The sequence below is a fragment of the Bufo bufo genome, chromosome 1, assembly GCF_905171765.1.
Source record: "Bufo bufo chromosome 1, aBufBuf1.1, whole genome shotgun sequence".
NCBI lineage: Eukaryota > Metazoa > Chordata > Amphibia > Anura > Bufonidae > Bufo > Bufo bufo.
In genome coordinates this window covers 435,031,353-435,051,392 of record NC_053389.1, presented here as the reverse complement: position 1 = coordinate 435,051,392, position 20,040 = coordinate 435,031,353, and the positions used below count along the sequence as shown (strand labels likewise).

General features: G+C 42.5%; 1 protein-coding gene across 2 annotated transcripts in view; it reads left to right on the top strand.

The window, feature by feature from the left end:
* The window catches only part of CDHR2 (cadherin related family member 2), a 235,202-nt gene that overhangs the window by 79,650 nt on the left and 135,512 nt on the right, over positions 1 to 20,040 (top strand). For both annotated transcript variants that reach the window (XM_040406756.1, XM_040406746.1), the window contains exons 6-9: positions 13,282 to 13,371; positions 15,150 to 15,239; positions 16,641 to 16,781; positions 19,222 to 19,365. In XM_040406756.1, the coding sequence (XP_040262690.1) occupies positions 13,282 to 13,371; positions 15,150 to 15,239; positions 16,641 to 16,781; positions 19,222 to 19,365 (465 nt within the window). The remainder of the gene's footprint in view (positions 1 to 13,281; positions 13,372 to 15,149; positions 15,240 to 16,640; positions 16,782 to 19,221; positions 19,366 to 20,040) is intronic.

The following is a 20,040-nucleotide window of genomic DNA, read 5'->3' as shown; positions in this document are numbered from 1 at the left end:
TGGTGAGACCTCACTTGGAGTATTGTGCGCAGTACTGGAGGCCATATCTCCAGAAGGATATAGATACTCTAGAGAGAGTTCAGAGAAGAGCTACTAAACTAGTACATGGATTGCAGGATAAAACTTACCAGGAAAGGTTAAAGGACCTTAATATGTATAGCTTGGAAGAAAGAAGAGACAGAGGGGATATGATAGAAACTTTTAAATACATAAAGGGAATCAACTCGGTAAAGGAAGAGAGCATATTTAAAAGAAGAAAAACTACCACAAGAGGACACAGTTTTAAATTAGAGGGGCAAAGGTTTAAAAGTAATATTAGGAAGTATTACTTTACTGAGAGAGTAGTGGATGCATGGAATAGCCTTCCTGCAGAAGTGGTAGCTGCAAATACAGTGAAGGGGTTTAAGCATGCATGGGATAGGCATAAGGCCATCCTTCATATAAAATAGGGCCGGGGGCTATCCATAGTATTCAGTATATTGGGCAGACTAGATGGGCCAAATGGTTCTTATCTGCCGACACATTCTATGTTTCTATGTTTCTATGATACACGTGTAGGTGAAGAGCGGCTCTGTATCAGCACAAGATATATACCCCTTACTCTCCCTAATACCCAAACTACACAAGATACATATCCCTACATTCTGTCTAATACACATACACACCCCACGATATGTACTTTCACCTTCTTGTGCTACAGACCCCTCAGATAGGATTAGGTGGCTGTGTAATAGGGATTAGGGAAGATGCTGAGATCCGGCTGTACCTCACTGTGAGGTACCGCCGGATCTTAGCATCTTCCCTATTCACACATATACCTGATAAAGCCTGGCCGGCGCAGCTGCATTATTTAATAGTGTGGTGTGGTAATGGTTAATGCCATTTTGGCGAAGACACAGCCACCTAATCCTATCTGAGGGGTCTGTAATACAGACCCCTCAGATAGGATTAGGTGGCTGTGTCTTCGCCAAAATGCCATTAACCATTACCACACCACACTATTAAATAATGCAGCTGCGCCTGCCAGGCTTTATCAGGTATATGTGTGAATAGGGATTAGGGAAGATGCTGAGATTCGGCGGTACCTCACACACACACATGAAATAACTTTTACTCCAGTCTCCACTTGTCCACTACACTAGTCTCCAGTACTCCACTGACTGACGCTGCCGCTTCGGTCAGACACACACCGCTACAGACTACAGTGACAGGCTCAGTCCCACTCCCCAGCCAGACCAGAGCCAGCCCTGAGCCCTCACCTCAGCCACTTGAACCGACCGACTCCAGCAGCTCGCCTCGCAGCTTTGCCTTCGTTGTACGTCCCGCTCTGAGTCCGCGACTCTGCCTCCACCACTTCCGGCCAGGACTAATTATATGAACCGCCGCCCAGACTGCCTCTCTGCCTCCGTCTCCGACTGCCCCCTATCACAGCGCCACGCCCGGCCCACTCCACAAAATTATTTTTATTTTTTTAAACCTCAGTCGGTGGCGGGCCCCCAGTGGCGTAGGGCCCCATAGCCATTGCTATGGCTGCTATGGCAATCCCTATGCCACTGCACTCAACCTAGAACCAGGCATGGTTGTGTCTGATAATGGCCGTAACTTGGTGGCGGCTTTGGAGCTCGGGAAGCTCACACACATCCCATGCCTAGCCCACGTCTTAAACTTAGTGGTTCAGCGGTTTCTCGAAAACTTCCCCAATTTGCCTGAGCTACTGGTGAAGGTGCGCCGCATGTGTGCACATTTCTGAAAGTCATCGACAGCTTCAGCCGGTCTGTCAACGCTACAGCAGCGCTTGAAATTGCCAGCTCACCGGCTGTTGTGCGACGTGAGCACACGCTGGAACTTTACATTTCACATGTTGGCCAGGCTTTGTGAGCAGCAGAGGGCAGTAGTGGAATGCCAGCTGCAACATAGTTGTCGCCTTTCCAGTCAGCTTCTGCTATTCACAAGCGAGGAGTGGGCATGGATGTCTGACCTCTGTGAGGTTTTAAGAAACTTTGAGGAATCAACACAGATGGTGAGCGGCGATAACGCTATTATCAGCGTCACCATCCCACTTCTGTGTCTACTCAAATGCTCGCTGCTCACAATTAAGGACGACGCTTTGCATGTGTAAGAAGTGGAAATGGGAGAAGACAATACACAGGGTTATAGCCAGACCACCCTCAGTTCGTCTTCTCAGCGCGATGAAGAGGAGGAGCAGGAGATGGCTGCCTCCGCTACAGAGGGTAGTACCCATGGAAGTTTAATTCCACCTGTTCTGCGTGAGTGGGCAGAAGAGGAGGAAGAGGATGAGGAGATTGAGAGTGATCCTCCTGATGACGACAGCGAAGTCTTGCTGTTGGTACTCTGACACACATGGCTGACTTTATGTTAGGCTGCCTTTCCCACGACCCACGCGTTATACGCATTTTAGACAACACGGATTACTGGTTGTTCACCCTTCTCGACCCTCGCTACAAAGAGAACTTCTCATCTCTCATTCCTCTGGTGGAGAGGACGAGCAAAATAGTGCTATACCAGAAGATCCTTGTTAAAAAATTGTTCCAAAAATTTCCATCTGACAACGCTGGCGGCAGAGTCCGTAGTTCCTTGATCAACCGAGGAGGGGAGACAAGGGGAACACACAGCAGTTCCAACAGATGCAGGGCAACACTCTCCAAAGCCTAGGACACTTTCATGACACCCCGCCAGCACCCTCACCCTGATGTGCGGCCTAGTGTCACAAGGAGGGAACATTTTTGGAAGATGGTAAAGGAGTACATAGCAGACCATGTCAGCGTCTTCAATGATCCCTCAGTGCCTTACAACTACTGGGTGTCCAAGCTAGACATGTGGAACGAATTGGCGCTCTACGCCTTGGAGGTGCTGGCCTGCCCTGCTGCCAGCGTTTTGTCTAAGCGGGTATTTAGTGCTGCTGGTGGCATTATAACAGATAAGCGTATCTGCCTGTCAACTGAAAATGCTGACAGGTTGACTCTTATAAAAATTAACAAGGCCTAGATTGACCATGACTTCTCTACTCCACCAGAGGAAAGCTGATGAACATAAAGGCACTTTAAATGTGTTGTTTATAATGTACTGAATACACTGTATTCCCATGCACCCCTTCCACCACAAACAAGGGTATATGGTTGAATCTTCCTTTTTTTCATCCTCCTTCTCCTCTTCCATCATATCAACATGCTTATTCGTCGCATATAATGCCCTCGCATATATGCCCTTCGCATATAATGTTTTACAGGGTCAGCTCACCAGCAGGCCCTCGCATATCATTTTTACAGGGTCAGCTCACCAGCAGTCCCTCACCTACAATGTTTTACAGGGTCAGCTCACCAGCAGGCCCTCACATATAATTTTTTAGAGGGTCAGCTCACCAGCAGGCCTGCACCTAAAATATTTTACAGGGTTAGCTCACCTGCAGGCCCTCGCATATAATGTTTTACAGGGTCAGCTCACCAACAGGCCTTCATCTACAATCTTTTACAGGGTCAGCTCACCTGAAGGCCCTTGCATATAATTTTTTTAGAGGGTCATCTCACCTTCAGGCCCTCACTACAACCTTTTAGAGGGTCTGCTTACCAGCAGGCCCTCACTTACAATCTTTTGCAGGGTTAGCTCACCAGCAGGCCCGCACTGTAAATATTTTACAGGGTCAGATCACCAGCATGCCCTCGCATATAATTTTTTAGAGGGTCAGCTCACCAGCAGGCCTGCACCTACAATGTTTTACAGGGTCAGCTCACCAGCAGGCCCTCGCATATAATTTTTTAGAGGGTCAGCTCACCAGCAGGCCTGCACCTAAAATATTTTACAGGGTTAGCTCACCTGCAGGCCCTCGCATATAATGTTTTACAGGGTCAGCTCACCAACAGGCCTTCATCTACAATCTTTTACAGGGTCAGCTCACCTGAAGGTCCTCGCATATGTTTTAGAGGGTCAGCTCACCTGCAGGCGCTCACCTACAACCTTTTAGAGGGTCAGCTCACCAGCAGGCACTCGCATATAATTTTTTACAAGGTCAGCTCACCAGTAGGCCCGTACCTAAAATCTTTTACAGGGTCAGCTCACCAGCAGTCCTGCACCTCAAATCTTTTACAGGATCAGCTCACCAGCAGGCCCTCGCATATAATGTTTTACAGGGTCAGCTCACCAGCAGGCCCTTGCATATAATTTTTTACAGGGTCAGCTCACCAGAAGGCCTTTACCTACAATCTTTTACAGGGTCAGCTCACAAGCAGTCCCGCACCTAAAATATTTTACAGGGTCAGCACACCTGCAGGCCTTCACCTACACCTGCCTTGCTTGGATGTGGTAGCCGTAGCCGTTTCTCAGGCTCCCTCTCTGGAATCGAACTCTGATTCCACGTTACCCGTGGTCAGCATGGTTGGTGCTGAAAATAACATTGAAAGTTGATAGGGCAGACATCCACATGGATCGTCGCCGTCACGGGGAAGTGCGATTGGCCCCAGGTTATCTAGAGTCACCAAAGCAGCAGCAGGCCCTCGCCCATAATGTTTTAGATGGTCAGATCAGCAGGCCCTTGCTCCAAATGTTTTTGAGGGTCACCAGCAGGCCATCATTCATAGTTTTTCAAGGCTGTGTATGATGCCCTCCTTTATGTGTAAAAGGGTGTATTGGAGTGCTAGTTCTTTGTAATTTTTGACAGCCCTTTCACTTAGTGCATAGGCTTTATGAGTGTAGGAGTCCCACTACATGAACAATTGTACCACAATGTGAATGAGGCCCTCCTTTATGTAATATACAGTTTGTATCGGAGTGCCTCTTCCTTGTAATTTGTGGCAGCACTTGCACTTTATACACAAGTAAATATACAGGAAAGAATGTTTCCTAACAATTTTTCCTCTAAAATCGATTTTATCTTCAGTTTTGTGCATATTAGTGTCAGTCTGTAAAAGTGGCGTACTACTCGGACGACATCGTTCCCAGCAGTGACTTGGGAGTCCAAGATGCATCCAGACTAGGGTTGAGCGAACCCGAACTGTAAAGTTCGGGTTCGTACAGAACTTTAGGATTTTTGGACCCCGGACCCGAACCTGAACTTTTCAGTAAAAGTTCGGGTTCGGGTTTGGTGTTCGGCGAGTTAATGGCGCTTTTTGAAATGCTGCAGAGCAGTCTATTAACAAGTGTTTAACTCGTGTGCCCTTAGAAGCCATCACAGCCATGCCTACTAATGGCATGTCTGTGATTGGCCAGTGCAGCATGTGACCCAGCCTCTAAATAAGCTGGAGTCACGTAGCGCTTCACGTCACTCTACCCTTATTAGTGTAGGGATAGGATGCTGCTGCTGTGAGGGAGAGAATAGGAAATAATCTTTTAACTCAGCGATCTACAGCGATTTTGTTTTGTGGGTGCAGTGCACAATTTTTTTACCCTGCCCTAAGCCCAGTGACACAGAAAAATAACTTTTATCCGTCTGTTAGTTAGGTTGGATGTCGGCAGCCATTTTATGCACGTTCAGTGCACCAGCACAGCATATGTGCATTTGTGACAGTCAAGTACAAGCTTAAAAAACTGCAATTATATTCTGGGTTTAAAAAAAATCATCCATTTTTTGCAAGACCCTACATCTGGGGCCTTTGCTGCATTTGTCACAATGAGATACAAGCTTGAAATACTGCAATAATATTCTGGGTTTAAAAAAAAAACTATTTTTGGCAATACCCTACATCTAGGGCCTTTGCTGCATTTGTCACAGTGAAATACAAGCTTGAAATACTGCAATAATATTCTAGGTTTAAAAAAAACACAAATTTTTGGCAATACCCTACATCTGGGGCCTTTGCTGCATTTGTCACTGTGTAATACAAGCTTGAAATACTGCAATAATATTCTGGGTTTAAAAAAACACCAATTGTTAGCAAGATAATTGATTTACGGACTTTGCTGCATTTGTCACAGTGAAATACAAGCGTTAGATACTGCTGTTCTATTCTGGTATTAAAAAAAACACCCATTTTGGGCAAGATAATACATTTGCGGCCTTTGCTGTATTTGTCACAGTGAAATACAAGCTTGAAAAACTGCACTAATATTCTGTTATTAAGAAAACACCCATTTTGTTCCAGAAACTAAATTTGCAGCCTTTGCTGCATTTGTCACAGTGAAATACAAGCGTTAGATACTGTTGTTATATTCTGTTATTAAAAAAACACAGATTTTGGGCAAGATAATACATTTGCGGCCTTTGCTGCATTTGTCACAGTGAAATACAAGCGTTATATACCACTGTTATATTCTGGTATTAAAAAAACACCCATTTTGGGCAATATAGTAAATTTGCGGACTTTGATGCATTTGTCACAGTGAAATAGAAAGCTTGAAAAACTGCACTAATATTCTGTTATTAATTTTGGGCAAGATAATACATTCGAGGCCTTTGCTGCATTCGTCACAATGAAATACAAGCGTTAGATACTGCTGTTCTATTCTGTTTATAAAAAACACCCATTTTGGGCAAGATAATAAATTTGCGGCCTTTGCTGCATTTCTGACAGTCCAATACAAGCGTTATATACCGCTTTTATATTCTCGTATAAAAAAAAACACCCATTTTGGGCAAGATACAAAATTTGCGGCCTTTGCTGCATTTTTCACAGTGAAATACAAGCCTGAAAAACTGCACTAATATTCTGTTATTAAAAAAACACCCATTTTGGGCAAGATACTAAATTTGCGGCCTTTGCTGCATTTGTCACAGTGAAATACAAGCGTTAGATACTGCTGTTATATTCTGTTATTAAAAAAACACCCATTTTGGGCAAGATAATAAATTTGCGGCCTTTGCTGCATTTCTGACAGTCCAATACAAGCGTAATATACTGCTGTTATATGCTGGTATTAAAAAAACACCCATTTTGGGCAACATACTAAATTTGCGGCCTTTGCTGCATATGTCACAGTGAAATACAAGTGTTAGATACTGCTGTTATATTCTGTTATTAAAAAAACACCCATTTTGGGCAAGATACTAAATTTGCGGCCTTTGCTGCATTTATCTGTCATCGAAAGTTGCTAGAGAAGATATCCAATTAGATCGTGGACGTGCGATCAGGCAGAAGTTATCTAGAGTCAACAAAGAGTCAGCAGGGCCTCTCCTGTCTAACGTTTCCAAATCCAAAATACCCCAGCGACATTCCCTATATTTTTTTTATGAATCATTCCTATAACAGGGCATCTTAACTCCTTAAGGACACAGCCATATTTCACCTTAAGGACCAGGCCATTTTTTACAAATCTGACCAGTGTCACTTTAAGTGGTGATAACTTTAAAACGCTTTGACTTATCCAGGCCATTCTGAGATTGAAGTTTCGTCACATATTGTACTTCATGACACTGGTAAAATTACAAAATTTTCCAAAAATGTGGAAGAAATAGCAAATTTCCAAGTTTTAATTTCTCTACTTCTATAATACATAGTAATAAGTCTAAAAATTGTTTTTTACTTTACATTCCCCATATGTCTACTTCATGTTTGGATCATTTTGGGAATGACATTTTAGTTTTTGTGGGTGGTTTGTGTTTGAGTTGCCAAAAACTCCTAGGGACTGTGGAGAAAGTTGTGGGTGGTTTGTGTGCTGGCACACAGTAGGGTACTTCTTTGGCGCACAAAAGACGACCTCATTCGCGGAACGTTTAGTTTGATAGCTGTTTATTGTGCAGTAGGTCTACTGCACAATAAACAGCTATCAAACTAAACGTTCCGCGAATGAGGTCGTCTTTTGTGCGCCAAAGAAGTACCCTACCGTGTGCCAGCACACAAACCACCCACAACTTCCTCCACAGTCCCTAGGAATTTTTGGCAACTCCATCCAAAGGGACCGAACGGGTACTGGCGGCACCGACCCTCCCCCCTCCCTCTCTGTGGACCTGCCCCTACGGACGTTGTGCGCACCCACGCACAACACCAAAAGGTGAGCACACTCCATCCATTTCTACAAACCGTATTATCGATACCCACCACCCTATGAATGCCTCTCCCCATTTTTTGTCTCTCGCCACAACTACTATTTTAGTTTTTGGGGACGTTGCAAGGCTTAGAAGTTTAGAAGCAAATCGATAAGGCTTACATAATAGAAACCACCCAAAAATGACCCCATTCTAGAAACTACACCCCTCAAGGTATCCAAAACTGATTTTACAAACGTTGTTAACCCTTTAGGTGTTCAACAAGAGTTAATGGTAAATGGAGATAAAATTTCAGAATTTAGATTTTTTGTCAAATTTTCCATTTTAATCCATTTTTTCCAGTAACAAAGCAAGGGTTAACAGCTAAACAAAATGCTATATTTATTGCCCCGATTCTGTAATTTGCAGAAACACCCCATATGTGGCCGTGAACTACTGTACGGGCACACGGTAGGACGTAGAGGGAAAGGTGCGCCGTATGGTTTTTGGAAGGCAGATTTTGCTGGACTGGTTTATTTACACCATGTCCCATTTGAAGTCCCCCTAATGCACCCCTAGAGTAGAAACTCCATAAAAGTGACCCCATCTAAGAAACTACACCCCTCAAGGTATTCAAAACTGATTTTACAAACTTTGTTAACCCTTTAGGTGTTACACAAGAGTTATTGGCAAATGGAGATGGAAAATTAAAAAAAAAAATTAAAATTCTCAAATTTCATTTTAATCAATTTTTTCCAGTAAGAAATCAAGAATTAGCAGCCAAAAAAATGCTATCCAAAACTGATTTTACAAACGTTGTTAACCCTTTAGGTGTTCAACAAGAGTTAATGGTAAATGGAGATAAAATTTCAGAATTTAGATTTTTTGTCAAATTTTCCATTTTAATCCATTTTTTCCAGTAACAAAGCAAGGGTTAACAGCTAAACAAAATGCTATATTTATTGACCCGATTCTGTAGTTTGCAGAAACACCCCATATGTGGCTGTAAACTACTGTACGGGCACACAGTAGAGGGTAGAGAGAAAGGTGCGCTGTGTGGTTTTTGGAAGCCAGATTTTGCTGGACTGGTTTATTTACACATGTCCCATTTGAAGCCCCCCTGATGGACCCCTAGAGTAGAAACTCCATAAAAGTGACCCCATTTTGGAAACTACGGGATAAGGTGGCAGTTTTGTTGGGACTATTTTTAGGGTACATATGATTTTTGGTTTATCTATATTACATTTTTGTGAGGCAAGGTTACCAAAAATAGAAATTCAGAAATTTCAGCTCTATTTGCCATAAACTGTTGAGGAACACCTAAAGGGTTAATAAAGTTTGTAAAATCAGTTTTGAATACCTTGAGGGGTGTAGTTTCTTATATGGGGTCGCTTTTATGGAGTTTCTACTCTAGGGGTGCAGCAGGGGGGCTTCAAATGGTACATGGTGCCAAAAAAAAAAGGCCATCAAAATCTGCCTTCCAGAAACCATACGGCGTTCCTTTCCTTCTGGGCCCTGCCGTTTGGTCATACAGCAGTTTATGACCACATATGGGGTGTTTCTGTAAACTGCAGAATCAGGGTAATAAATATGAAGTTTTGTTTGGCTGTTAACCCTTGCTTTGTTACTGGAAATTAATGGATTAAAATGGAAAATTTGCCAGAAAATTGCTTTTTTGGCACCGTTTTTATTTTATTTTTTTGACCTTATTCATCTGAGGGGTTAGGGGAGGGGTATTTTTATAGAGCAGATTCTTAAGGACGCGGCGATATCTAATATGTCTACTTTTTTATTTTATTTATGTTTTACACTATATTATCTTTTTTTTTGTTTTTAGCCGATTATCTTATGTAGGGGCTCATTTTTAGTGGGGTGAATGGACGGTTTTATTGGCAGTATTTTGGGGGGCATATGACTTTTTGATCGCTTGCTATTACAATTTTTGTGATGTAAGGTGACAAAAAAATACCTTTTTTTGCACCGTTTTTATTTTATTTTTTTGACCGTGTTCATCTAAGGGGTTAGGGGGGTGTTTTTTATAGAGCAGATTCTTACGGACGCGGCGATACCTAATATGTCTAATTTTTTTTATTTATGTTTTACACTATATTATCTTTTTATAAACAAAAAAAACATTTTAGTATCTCCATAGTCTGAGTCATTTATTTTTTTGTTTTTAGCCAATTATCTTAGGTAGGGGCTCATTTTTTGCGGGATGAAAGGACGGTTTTATTGGCACTATTTTGGGGGGCATATGACTTTTTGATCGCTTGCTATTACAATTTTTGTGATGTAAGGTGACAAAAAAAACTTTTTTTGTATCGTTTTTATTTAATTTTTTTGACTGTGTTCATCTGAGGGGTTGGGGGGGTATTTTTATAGAGCAGATTCTTACGGACGCGGCGATACCTAATATGTCTACTTTTTTTATTTATTTTAGTTTTACAAAATAATATTTAAAAAAAATTATAAAATCGTTTTAGTGTCTCAAGTCTGAGAACCATAGTTTTTTATCCGATTGTCAGTGGCTAAATTGGGAAATAAATTTAGTACTCCATGGAAGTGTGGTACTCCCTCAAGCAACCAATAATGCAGAGGCCCGGATGATCGGGGCACGTGTCACACTGAGTAGTGGTGTCCTTCCGTATCCCCGTCCTGTGACACACTCTGCACCTTTTTTGGGTCCGTCGCTTCTTTCCAGTATGGGGGACCACACCTGGAAAGTGTTGGCCAGGGACGATCCGGGCGCCTCCAGTTCCCGAGGTGTTCCGGCCTGCTCTTTCCCGGTCAGAAAAGATCAGGTCCTTGAGGACTGCCTCATAGGACTGAAGGAATGTCCCTGTGTTGTCAGTGCTCCGGGACAGCACAAGAGTTGTACAAGGCAACCTGCACCAAGTAGACCGCAACTTTTTTGTACCATGCCCGGGTTTTGCGCATGGCATTATATGGCTTGAGGACTTGATCAGATAGATCAATTCCTCCCATATACCGATTGTAGTCGACGATACAATCGGGCTTGAGGAACGTTGCAGCGGTACCTCGCACAGGGACAGGGTTGATGCCGTTACCGTGAATTGTGGACAGTACAAGGACATCCCTCTTGTCCTTATATCTGACCAGCAACAGGTTTCCAGTGGTAAGGGCATGGGTCTCACCCCTGGGGATAGGTACCTGGAGGGGGTGGGTAGGGAGGCCGCGTTGATTTTTCCGCACGGTCCCACAAGCGGACGTGGATCTGGCGGCGAGGGACTGGAACAAGGGGATACTAGTATAAAAGTTATCCACGTACAGGTGGTAACCCTTATCTAGCAGTGGGTGCATAAGGTCCCACACAAGTTTCCTGCTAACACCCAGAGTGGGGGGACATTCTGGGGGTTGAATACGGGAATCTCACAAACTTGTAAGTGTACCCTGAGGTACTCTCACAAAGTTTGTACAGCTTCACGCCATACCTCGCCCGCTTAGAGGGTACATACTGGCGGAAAAGGAGTCTCAACCTTGAAAGCAATGAGAGACTCATCAATCGCGACCTCCCTTCCAGGTACATAGGCCTGTACAAATTAGGCCCCAAAGTGATCGATGACCGGCCTGATTTTGTACAGGCGGTCATAGGCAGGATCACCTTGGGGGGGGGACATGCTGCATTATCTGAATAATGCAGGCATTTTCGGATGGCCTCAAACTGGGAGCGTGTCATGGCCGTACTGTAAAGTGGGGTCTGGTAGAGGACGTCCCCACTCCAGTAATGCCTGACACTAGGTTTCTTGACTAGGCCCATGTGCAGCACGAGGCCCCAAAACGTCCTCATCTCAGCTGCACTGACCGGGGTCCAGCCACCGGGCCTAGCCAAAAAGGAGCCTGGGTGTTGAGCGACAAACTGTTGGGCGTACAGGTTTGTTTGATCCACCATTAGATTTACAAAGTGGTCACTGAAAAAAATACTAAACTAGTCGTATTCAGTGAAGCCCACTGTGGAAATCTGGATTCCTGGTTGGCCTTCAAAATCAGGAATCACGGGCTCAAAACGCTCTGGGGTACACCAGACAAGTTCACCGGCAGGGGCCTCCGGTGGACTTAACTGGTGTGTTCGAAAACTAGTATGAGCCCCAGAGCTGCTCGTACTAGTGTGGGCCACAGGGTCCCTAGCATGGCGGTCCCCTTGCTCCGCCTGGCGCCGTTTCCGCCGCCTTGGGGGCTCATCATCATCGCTAGATGATGAGGAGGACACGGATGACAAAAGGAAAGTGGGGTTGATCACATTTCCTCCATTGACCACACTTGGATGTGGTATCCCTTTCTCAGGCTCCCTCTCCGGCCTGGAACGCTGATTCCCTGTTACCCGTGATCACCATGGTAGTCGCATAAAACAACATCGAAAGTTGATAGAGCAGATATCCAATTGGATCATTGACATCACGGGGATGTGCGACATGGTGGGGCAGTATGTGTGCACACGCCTACACGTTTAGCACGACTGGAGGGGGTTATCACAGGTTATATTTCCCAATGTTTTGGGGGTGTACCCTAATTTAAACAAAAAATAAAAATAAAATGTAAACCAAAAACCAGTGTTGGCTACCTTCTCCTCCACCGCCGCTTCCACCTACACCGCCACATCCACCGCCTCCTCAACCTCCTACTGCATATGGACCTCGTCCTCCTAGATCAAGATTGTTATTTTTAATTTTTTGTGTATTTTATGTTATTTGAAGTCATTTCCCTATCCACATTTGTTTGCAGAGCACTTGCCATGCTCTTAATCACATTCTGATGCAATTTGAACCCCTTTAGCCCTTTCCATTACTTTTTTAGAGCCATTTCAGTGCTCAAAAGTTCGGGTCCCCATTGACTTTAATGGGTTCGGGGTCAAGTTCGGGTCAAGTTCGGGTTACATTTTTGTGAAGTTTGGCCGAACCCGTCGAACCCGAACATCCAGGTGTCGGTTCAATTCTAATCCAGACATCCCCCCATGCTGTTCCCGAACCATTTCAGTGGTGTTTCCATCAATTTCTGAACTTTTCCTATGAACCAGGGACCCTCCCCTCTTCAGAGCAGGGTGTACGTGGTTTAATGCTCGGGTTCTCCCATTGACTTCCATTATACTCGGGTGCTCTACCCCGATGTGTTTGGCCAGAGCACCCGAGCACTTTGGTGCTCGATCAACACTAGCTGTCGGCACATTTTAGGGAAAAACTGAGCCTGACAGCAGACTGAAAGTTTCTCTGCCATATTGGATTTGTTGTAGTCATTGGTGGGTGCATTCAGTATTAATACTTGAAAAGTCATTTTTACAATAAGATTTCATTCAAACAATTTTGTCACTATCTTTTGGAATATGTCAAACTGATTCGATGATTTCTTTCTTTAAGGTTCAGAAACTATTCAACGTTGAAGTGACAGATTGCAATGACAATGCACCTGTATTTTATGGCCAGCCTTATGCAGTAGATGTCCCCGAGGTAAGCAAAATTATGGTTTTCATAAAAGTAGTAGATCTACCTTACACTGCAAAATGTCACCCTAACAAATAGTCATTGTAAAAGACAATAACCTCTGGCGGGGCGCTCTGTAATAATGAGCTATTCCATCTCCTGCTGCCGCTGTTAGCCGGGATTTAGTGGCCCAATGCGCATGCGTGAAACTTGGGGAATCGCGCCTGCACTGCAGGCTGTTACTCTCAGGCAAGAGGGGACGGTTAGGAGGCATGGTTACCTTGACTTGAAGCAAGGAGGCCGCTGCCCCGTTGACTTCAAGCTGGCCGGCACTATAGCGCTGATGGAGAATAAAGTCGCGTTTTTTGAACTTATGCAGCATCGGACAACAGGATGAAACATATGATTATTAACAGGCTGCGGGCTACTATGAGGTACTGCTGTGGGATGTGGATGCATTTTTTAGGTGACAGGTTCCCTTTAAAGTGGTTTTCCCACTTTAAAAATCAACTGCTGAAGTTATTCAACAAAGTCTCTTGCGACTTTGCAAATAACGGACTTCGGGTCATCGGAGCCCATACATTTTTATGCTGTACAGAGATGGATCTCCGTACAGTATTAATCTGAAGTTTTGAGTGAAGCGACTTTGGATGTAACATCCGAAGCTTGCTTCGCTCATCACTAAACTTGTGGCTAAGGGAGAATTGAAAAATATATTTATTATTTAATGTTTTCATGACATGGAATAACAGCTTTTTGGTAACAGAAAATCTTTAAAAGGTTTTTCCGTGAATGATTTAAAATGCTTTCCATCAACCTGCTCTGCTATACAATAGATGGTAATGATGTGATCCTTCTTATATGCAAGTACCAGTGTGTAGTGGGCCCCGTCCCGTCACCCCCTAGGCAGCTCTGGAAGTGAAGCAACCAGTCTTGCTCTCATTCTAGGACAGGTTACTGGCACCCATTTGAAATAATTGCCAGAGAACCCTTTAAGCAATTTTAAAGTATTACAGCAAAAGCTTCTGAGCTTAAAATTTGTGTTTTGCTGATAATGTTGCTCCTATATTGTGGTGTTGTCAAAGTTGTCACAAAAGATCCCTGAAACCAATATATAATAATATACAATACTGTCTAGAGCCTATGCACTCAGTTAGAGCCTTTGATTTTCAACTGGTCTCTTAAAGGGGTTGGACAAACCTTTCGTTAGACGAACCCCTTTACAATGAACTGATCATATAGTATGCAGAAGACTAGACCTCCAACAATCTTTTGTAATTTTTAGGTCAACTAGGCAGCTCCATTAAGTGCCATCTTTACATGTGAGCTTCTCTCCGCCTTTTATATTGGAGCAACACCAGCAACAGTCTTAAAGGGCATCTGTCAGCAGATTTGTGCCTATGAAACTTTGCTGACCTGTTGAATGTGCGCTTGGCAGCTGAAGGCATCTGTGTTGGTCCTATGTTCATATGTGCCCGTGTTGCTGAGAAAAATGGTATTTTAATATATGCAAATGAGCATCTAGGTGTAACGGTAACGCCCCTGTTGCTCCTAGAGGCTCATTTGCATGTGTTAAAACATAATTTTTCTCAGCAATGCAGTGACATATGAACATGGGGCCAACACAGATGTCTTCAGCTGCCAAGTGCACATGTAACAGGTCAGCCAGTGTCATAGGGACAAATCTGCTGACAGATATCCTTTAATTATTGGGCCCACTGTATTCAGTTTACTGACATGTTAGATGGGTTCAGTCATGAAAAAGGTAATACACTTATGACATTATTTTTATTTTTTTATTGCAGAATGTTGCACCCGGATCTGTAATCTGCAAGGTTACAGCAGAAGACTATGACAATGACAGAAGGTTACCAGTGACATTCAAAATTGAAGAGGTGATGGGATAACTTGTGGATAGGGAATAATTTAAAAACTTGGCACAACCCCTTTATATGATCTCCTCGCACTGCGTTCTAACTTCAGATGTTTTCTTTATATCAGCTATGTACTATTGCATTACATATCAATGGCTATTACAGTTTCATGGTGCCTTTTATTGCTTACTATGGTTTAAATGAAATAGTTTTGCACCTAGTAACATTTTTGCTGAATTTTAGTCATGCATATTCATTAGTGTAGAATTGTTGCAGATTATACCCTCAAAATCCACAGTAAACAACAGCGTAATGAAAATAAATGTTATTATTTTTATTTTTTTTAAACCTGATTCATACACTAGGAATAATGATCTGCATAGAATTTAGGATTTTTTGTGCATTTTCAAATCCTTGCATGTTTAGTTGTGCTCTGGAAATGCAGCAAATATTGCAGGAGGATTTTTCCTTTATCATACAAATGGTGAAATCAGCATCAAACCCACATCAAAAGCCAGTATGGTGTGTACTTTGGATGCAGATTTTGTTGTGGATTTGCTCAAATTAGATAGAATGAAGAGTTAGGGTGGCTATATACAGTACATTAGATAAAATTTAGCTGAACACATCATTTTCAGAGGAACCAGTTGACAATTGATGGCAGATGTCAGGAGAAAGAAGGATTGTCCATGTTTTATTTTGAACATGTGTGACAAGGCAAGGTGAGAGAACTATGCAGAAAGCTGACCCTGTCAATCAAGAATGAAAGGAAGGGCCTGCCATAGAAAGCAGGATTAACAAGGGTGCACAGAATGTCTTGGGCCTGCCGTTGGTGCACGTAACTGTTCATTTGCATATGGATTAAAAGTACTTTTTTCCAGTACTCCTATGCTTGACCATGTAGAATCCTTTTCTCCTCTTTTTCTCCCTTTCTGTTGATCTTGCAGTAAATCACATATTTGATATGTTAGTCTCTGGAACTTGAGGCCTAAGGAGAAGGAACATGGGTCACTACTTCCTTCCTCCAACAACTCCATCCAGAACTGGCCTAAGTTGGGGGTGGGGCCAGCCCATCCCTAACCTCCTAAGAAGGCTGAGCCAGGATGGTTAACCCTGGCCATGCCAACTATACCTTGCTATGCTGGGTGTACATTACACAGCATTAAATAACAAACTTTTTTCAGTGGTCGATGAGGTAACAGAGGAGACCTGCTGTGAGCATATACTGTGCTCACACATTTCTATGGCCAAATATAGGACAAGAGTGTCTTTATTGCATATGTCTCATGTGAAAACATCTGGGTATATTTCTTTACTAATGCAAGAATTGCTATTATTCTGGTAATATTCACTACTGTCAAATCTGTATATTTTTATTACAATATCAGATGTATTTTGCTATATGTTACTCTTGTTCTGTAGGTTATACCAAGTTCGGACACTGACCTGTTCTACATTAATGCTACAGAGGACCCAGACTTCAAAATTGCATATATTAAACTGAATGGTTCTTTGGACTTCAACAAAAAAAGCAACTTCTACCAGTTAACTATAAATGCAACGGTAATCAGCTTGTAGATGGCAAGCTTTTAAATTCCTTTTTCTTAACACCTTAATTTCATTTAAAATGACTGTAGCTCTTATTTACTGTGAGTACAACAAGATTTTGGTGAAATTTGTGCCAAAATGAAGTTAAATTGTTTTGAGGAATTACCTGTGCCTAGCCCGAAGAGACATGGCTTACCAGAAAAGGGGCATGAATTCACAGTGAATATGGTCTAATATTCAACATGTTGCACCACAATTCCTCCACAATTCTGTTTCAAACTAAGCCAACCAATAGTTCGTATAAACTTAGACAAAAGTGTATAACTACACACCAAATTTATCAGCCAGTCAGAGCTGCTGTCATAAATTACTTAAAGGGTTGTCCTATGAAACATATTCTCCAGTTTTCAAACCAGCACCTGGATCTTAATTATTTTTCAATTGCATGTAATAAAAAAGTTTGCATAGCCACTGAGCTATTCAATAAAATGTATCTGTATAGCACCAGCTGATTTTCATTTTTTACATTAGTCATGGGATAACCCCTTTAAATAAATGATACTTCCCCAGGTTTAAACTTTGGGTGACTGATGAAATCAGATTACTCATTGGAGGAATTCATCAACAACTTTATGGCAGTTTTTGGCTTTAAAAAGTCACAACTTTTTACTCTTTTCATGCCGTTCTTGCCAAAAGTTGAAAAAGGGGGAGTAATTTATTGGGAGAAGCATAAAACTTTTAGACAGATTTACTAATACTAAAGTCAGTAAATAGCTAAAATTTTGGTGCCAAAGAATACCTGACTGTTTCATTCTCTGACCAGGCCATTTTGGTCCATTTTGCTTGAATGGACTTTGATTTAAGATTGGCATACTGTATGTACAGTATATTGCCCCCTTTGATTATGAGAGGGTTTAGTGTACATGCTATGTGACCTGTGTATGGTCTGTGACCATAATTTGTCAATAGAGAAGTACCTTTTACTGTAACTCTGATGTTAAAGAGGTGGTCCAGGGTTTTAATATGGATAACCTGTCTTTAGGATAGGTCATACGTATCTGATCGGTGGAGGTCTGACTTCTGGAACCTCTGTGAATGTGTACATAAAATAAAGACAATGGGGTCATTTACTAAAGACTGGTGCTTCACACATCTTAGTAAAAAGACCTTTAAGCCAGTTTATTAAAAGGCACAGTGCTCTTAATAAATTTGTAGCATCTGTTATATATATTTGCTAGAAAATGAAATCTATGGGAGCTTGGCACTGGAGTAGGTTTCATTATAATTATAAAGGTGTTGTAACTCACGTACCAGGTTAGGAATGCCAGTGTGGTGTAATGTCTCTGTATGGTAGTGGTAATAGTGTCAACGGTGTCTCCTACCTGAGTACGGCTGGACTCCTGGATCCTGGCTCAGTTGCAATAAAATGAGTGTGGTGCTAGTAGGAGTAATAGAGGAATTTGCAGCAGAAATTGAGATCCAGACCCTTGGGTAAAGTTCAAACTTGTCTTTACTGATAGTAACTTTCATCCAAGCAAGATACAGCTTTAGTCTTTGGTCCCAGCAGGTATTGGCAATGTGTGGCAGGAATATATCTTCTGCTCTATCATGTACCTGGAGCTTTGCAGGAAAGGACGTCTGCTTGTTAGCTCTAAACTGTGGCAGGAATTTGGCTTCTGCACTGTCTATCTTCTGCTGTGTGGGGACTGACTAGCTGAGGAGGAGTATGGCTTCTCCTGGGTCTCTAGACTTTGACTCACAGCTATCTTCACAGGGTATGGTTCTTCCTGGAATTCTGGAGTTGTCTGCTTGCTTCTTCCAGCTGAGGCTGCAAGGCTCAGGCTGGGGATGATGATCAATGTCTCAGCCGAGACAAGATCCTGACTTTGGATCCCTATATCTGGGAGCTCCTACACGCACAGCCTTCCCTTACCCGGGGTGGCTGGCACACTAACACTAACTTCCTTCCCTCCCCATTAGGCAGGATATGGGTGCAGCCACTCTGCTCACAGAGGGAGGGGGGGTAAACTGGAATTAACTATTCCAGCCTAGAAACACTAAACTGGCTCTAACTCCTTGCTAACACATTGCTGCCACCTGCTGGTGAACATAGAAATTACAGCAATATACATGTAACAAGGCTTTCAATGCACATTTGTGAGGATATTATGTGAAATTACACAAGATGACAATGTAAATGTTCTTAACAGGTTGTAGCGAAGTAAAAGAGTTTCGTAACACAACTCTGGGGTGTTACAAATATGTTGGACCAGCGTGGCTAAACTCCACCCACTTTTCAAAATGCCAAAAGTTTGCACAAAAATTTGCAACTTTTATATACCAGGAAACTGGGTACACTCTTCTAAAATGTCGCCCACAATGTAACATATAGAACCATAATATTTAAAGAATGCGACATATAAATGTTCTTACTATCTGTCTTATGAACTTACAGGACCAGGGAGGAATTTTGCATAATACAACTATATATCAAAGCACTACAGCTTATGTGTCTGTAAAAGTGGAGGACGTTCCAGATTTGGATCCAGAATTTATTGGTGCGCCTTATGTGACTTCCATTTTTGAACATTCTCCAATGGTAAGTAATATCTCCTTATGCAGAATGACAAATAGTTGCCACTGGGTTGCCACTTGTTAACCTATGAGGATACCTTGTCAGAGGAAGGTTTGAGGGGCAGATATTTACTACAGTGTTTGTGTATTAAAAACTAGTCACACAGATCGTTACTGAAGAGTTATAGACTAGGGCTACACAGTAATTTGTAGTCATGTGAAATAAAAGCGCAATGTCACTTTGCTACATTGCATCTAATGATAATGAATGTGGTCACTTTGTTAGATTTGAATGTGACAACATCCCCTTCCATTAGGAGCAACCAGCAGTGCATGAATAGGTTATTGGTTAATTACTCAGGCCCTCCCCCATAATCTTCAAATTTTCTTCTCCCCCCAAGACCTTCCCATTAAGCACGCACACACAGCAGCCGTTTTTATTATTAAAATAAATACATACATAAATAACAGAAAGAAGTTGAGAAAAATCCAGCTCCACTTTAAAGGAATTGCGTTTATTCAGCTTGCGGTTAAAAACTCATCCAAGAAATACAAAATTTAGCAGTCTTGTCTACATGTTTCGGGCTATCAGAGACATTTCCAGCCCTTCTTCATGACTCTGTGTCATGAAGAAGGGCTGGAAATGTCTCTGATAGCCCGAAACATGTAGACAAGACTGCTAAATTTTGTATTTCTTGGA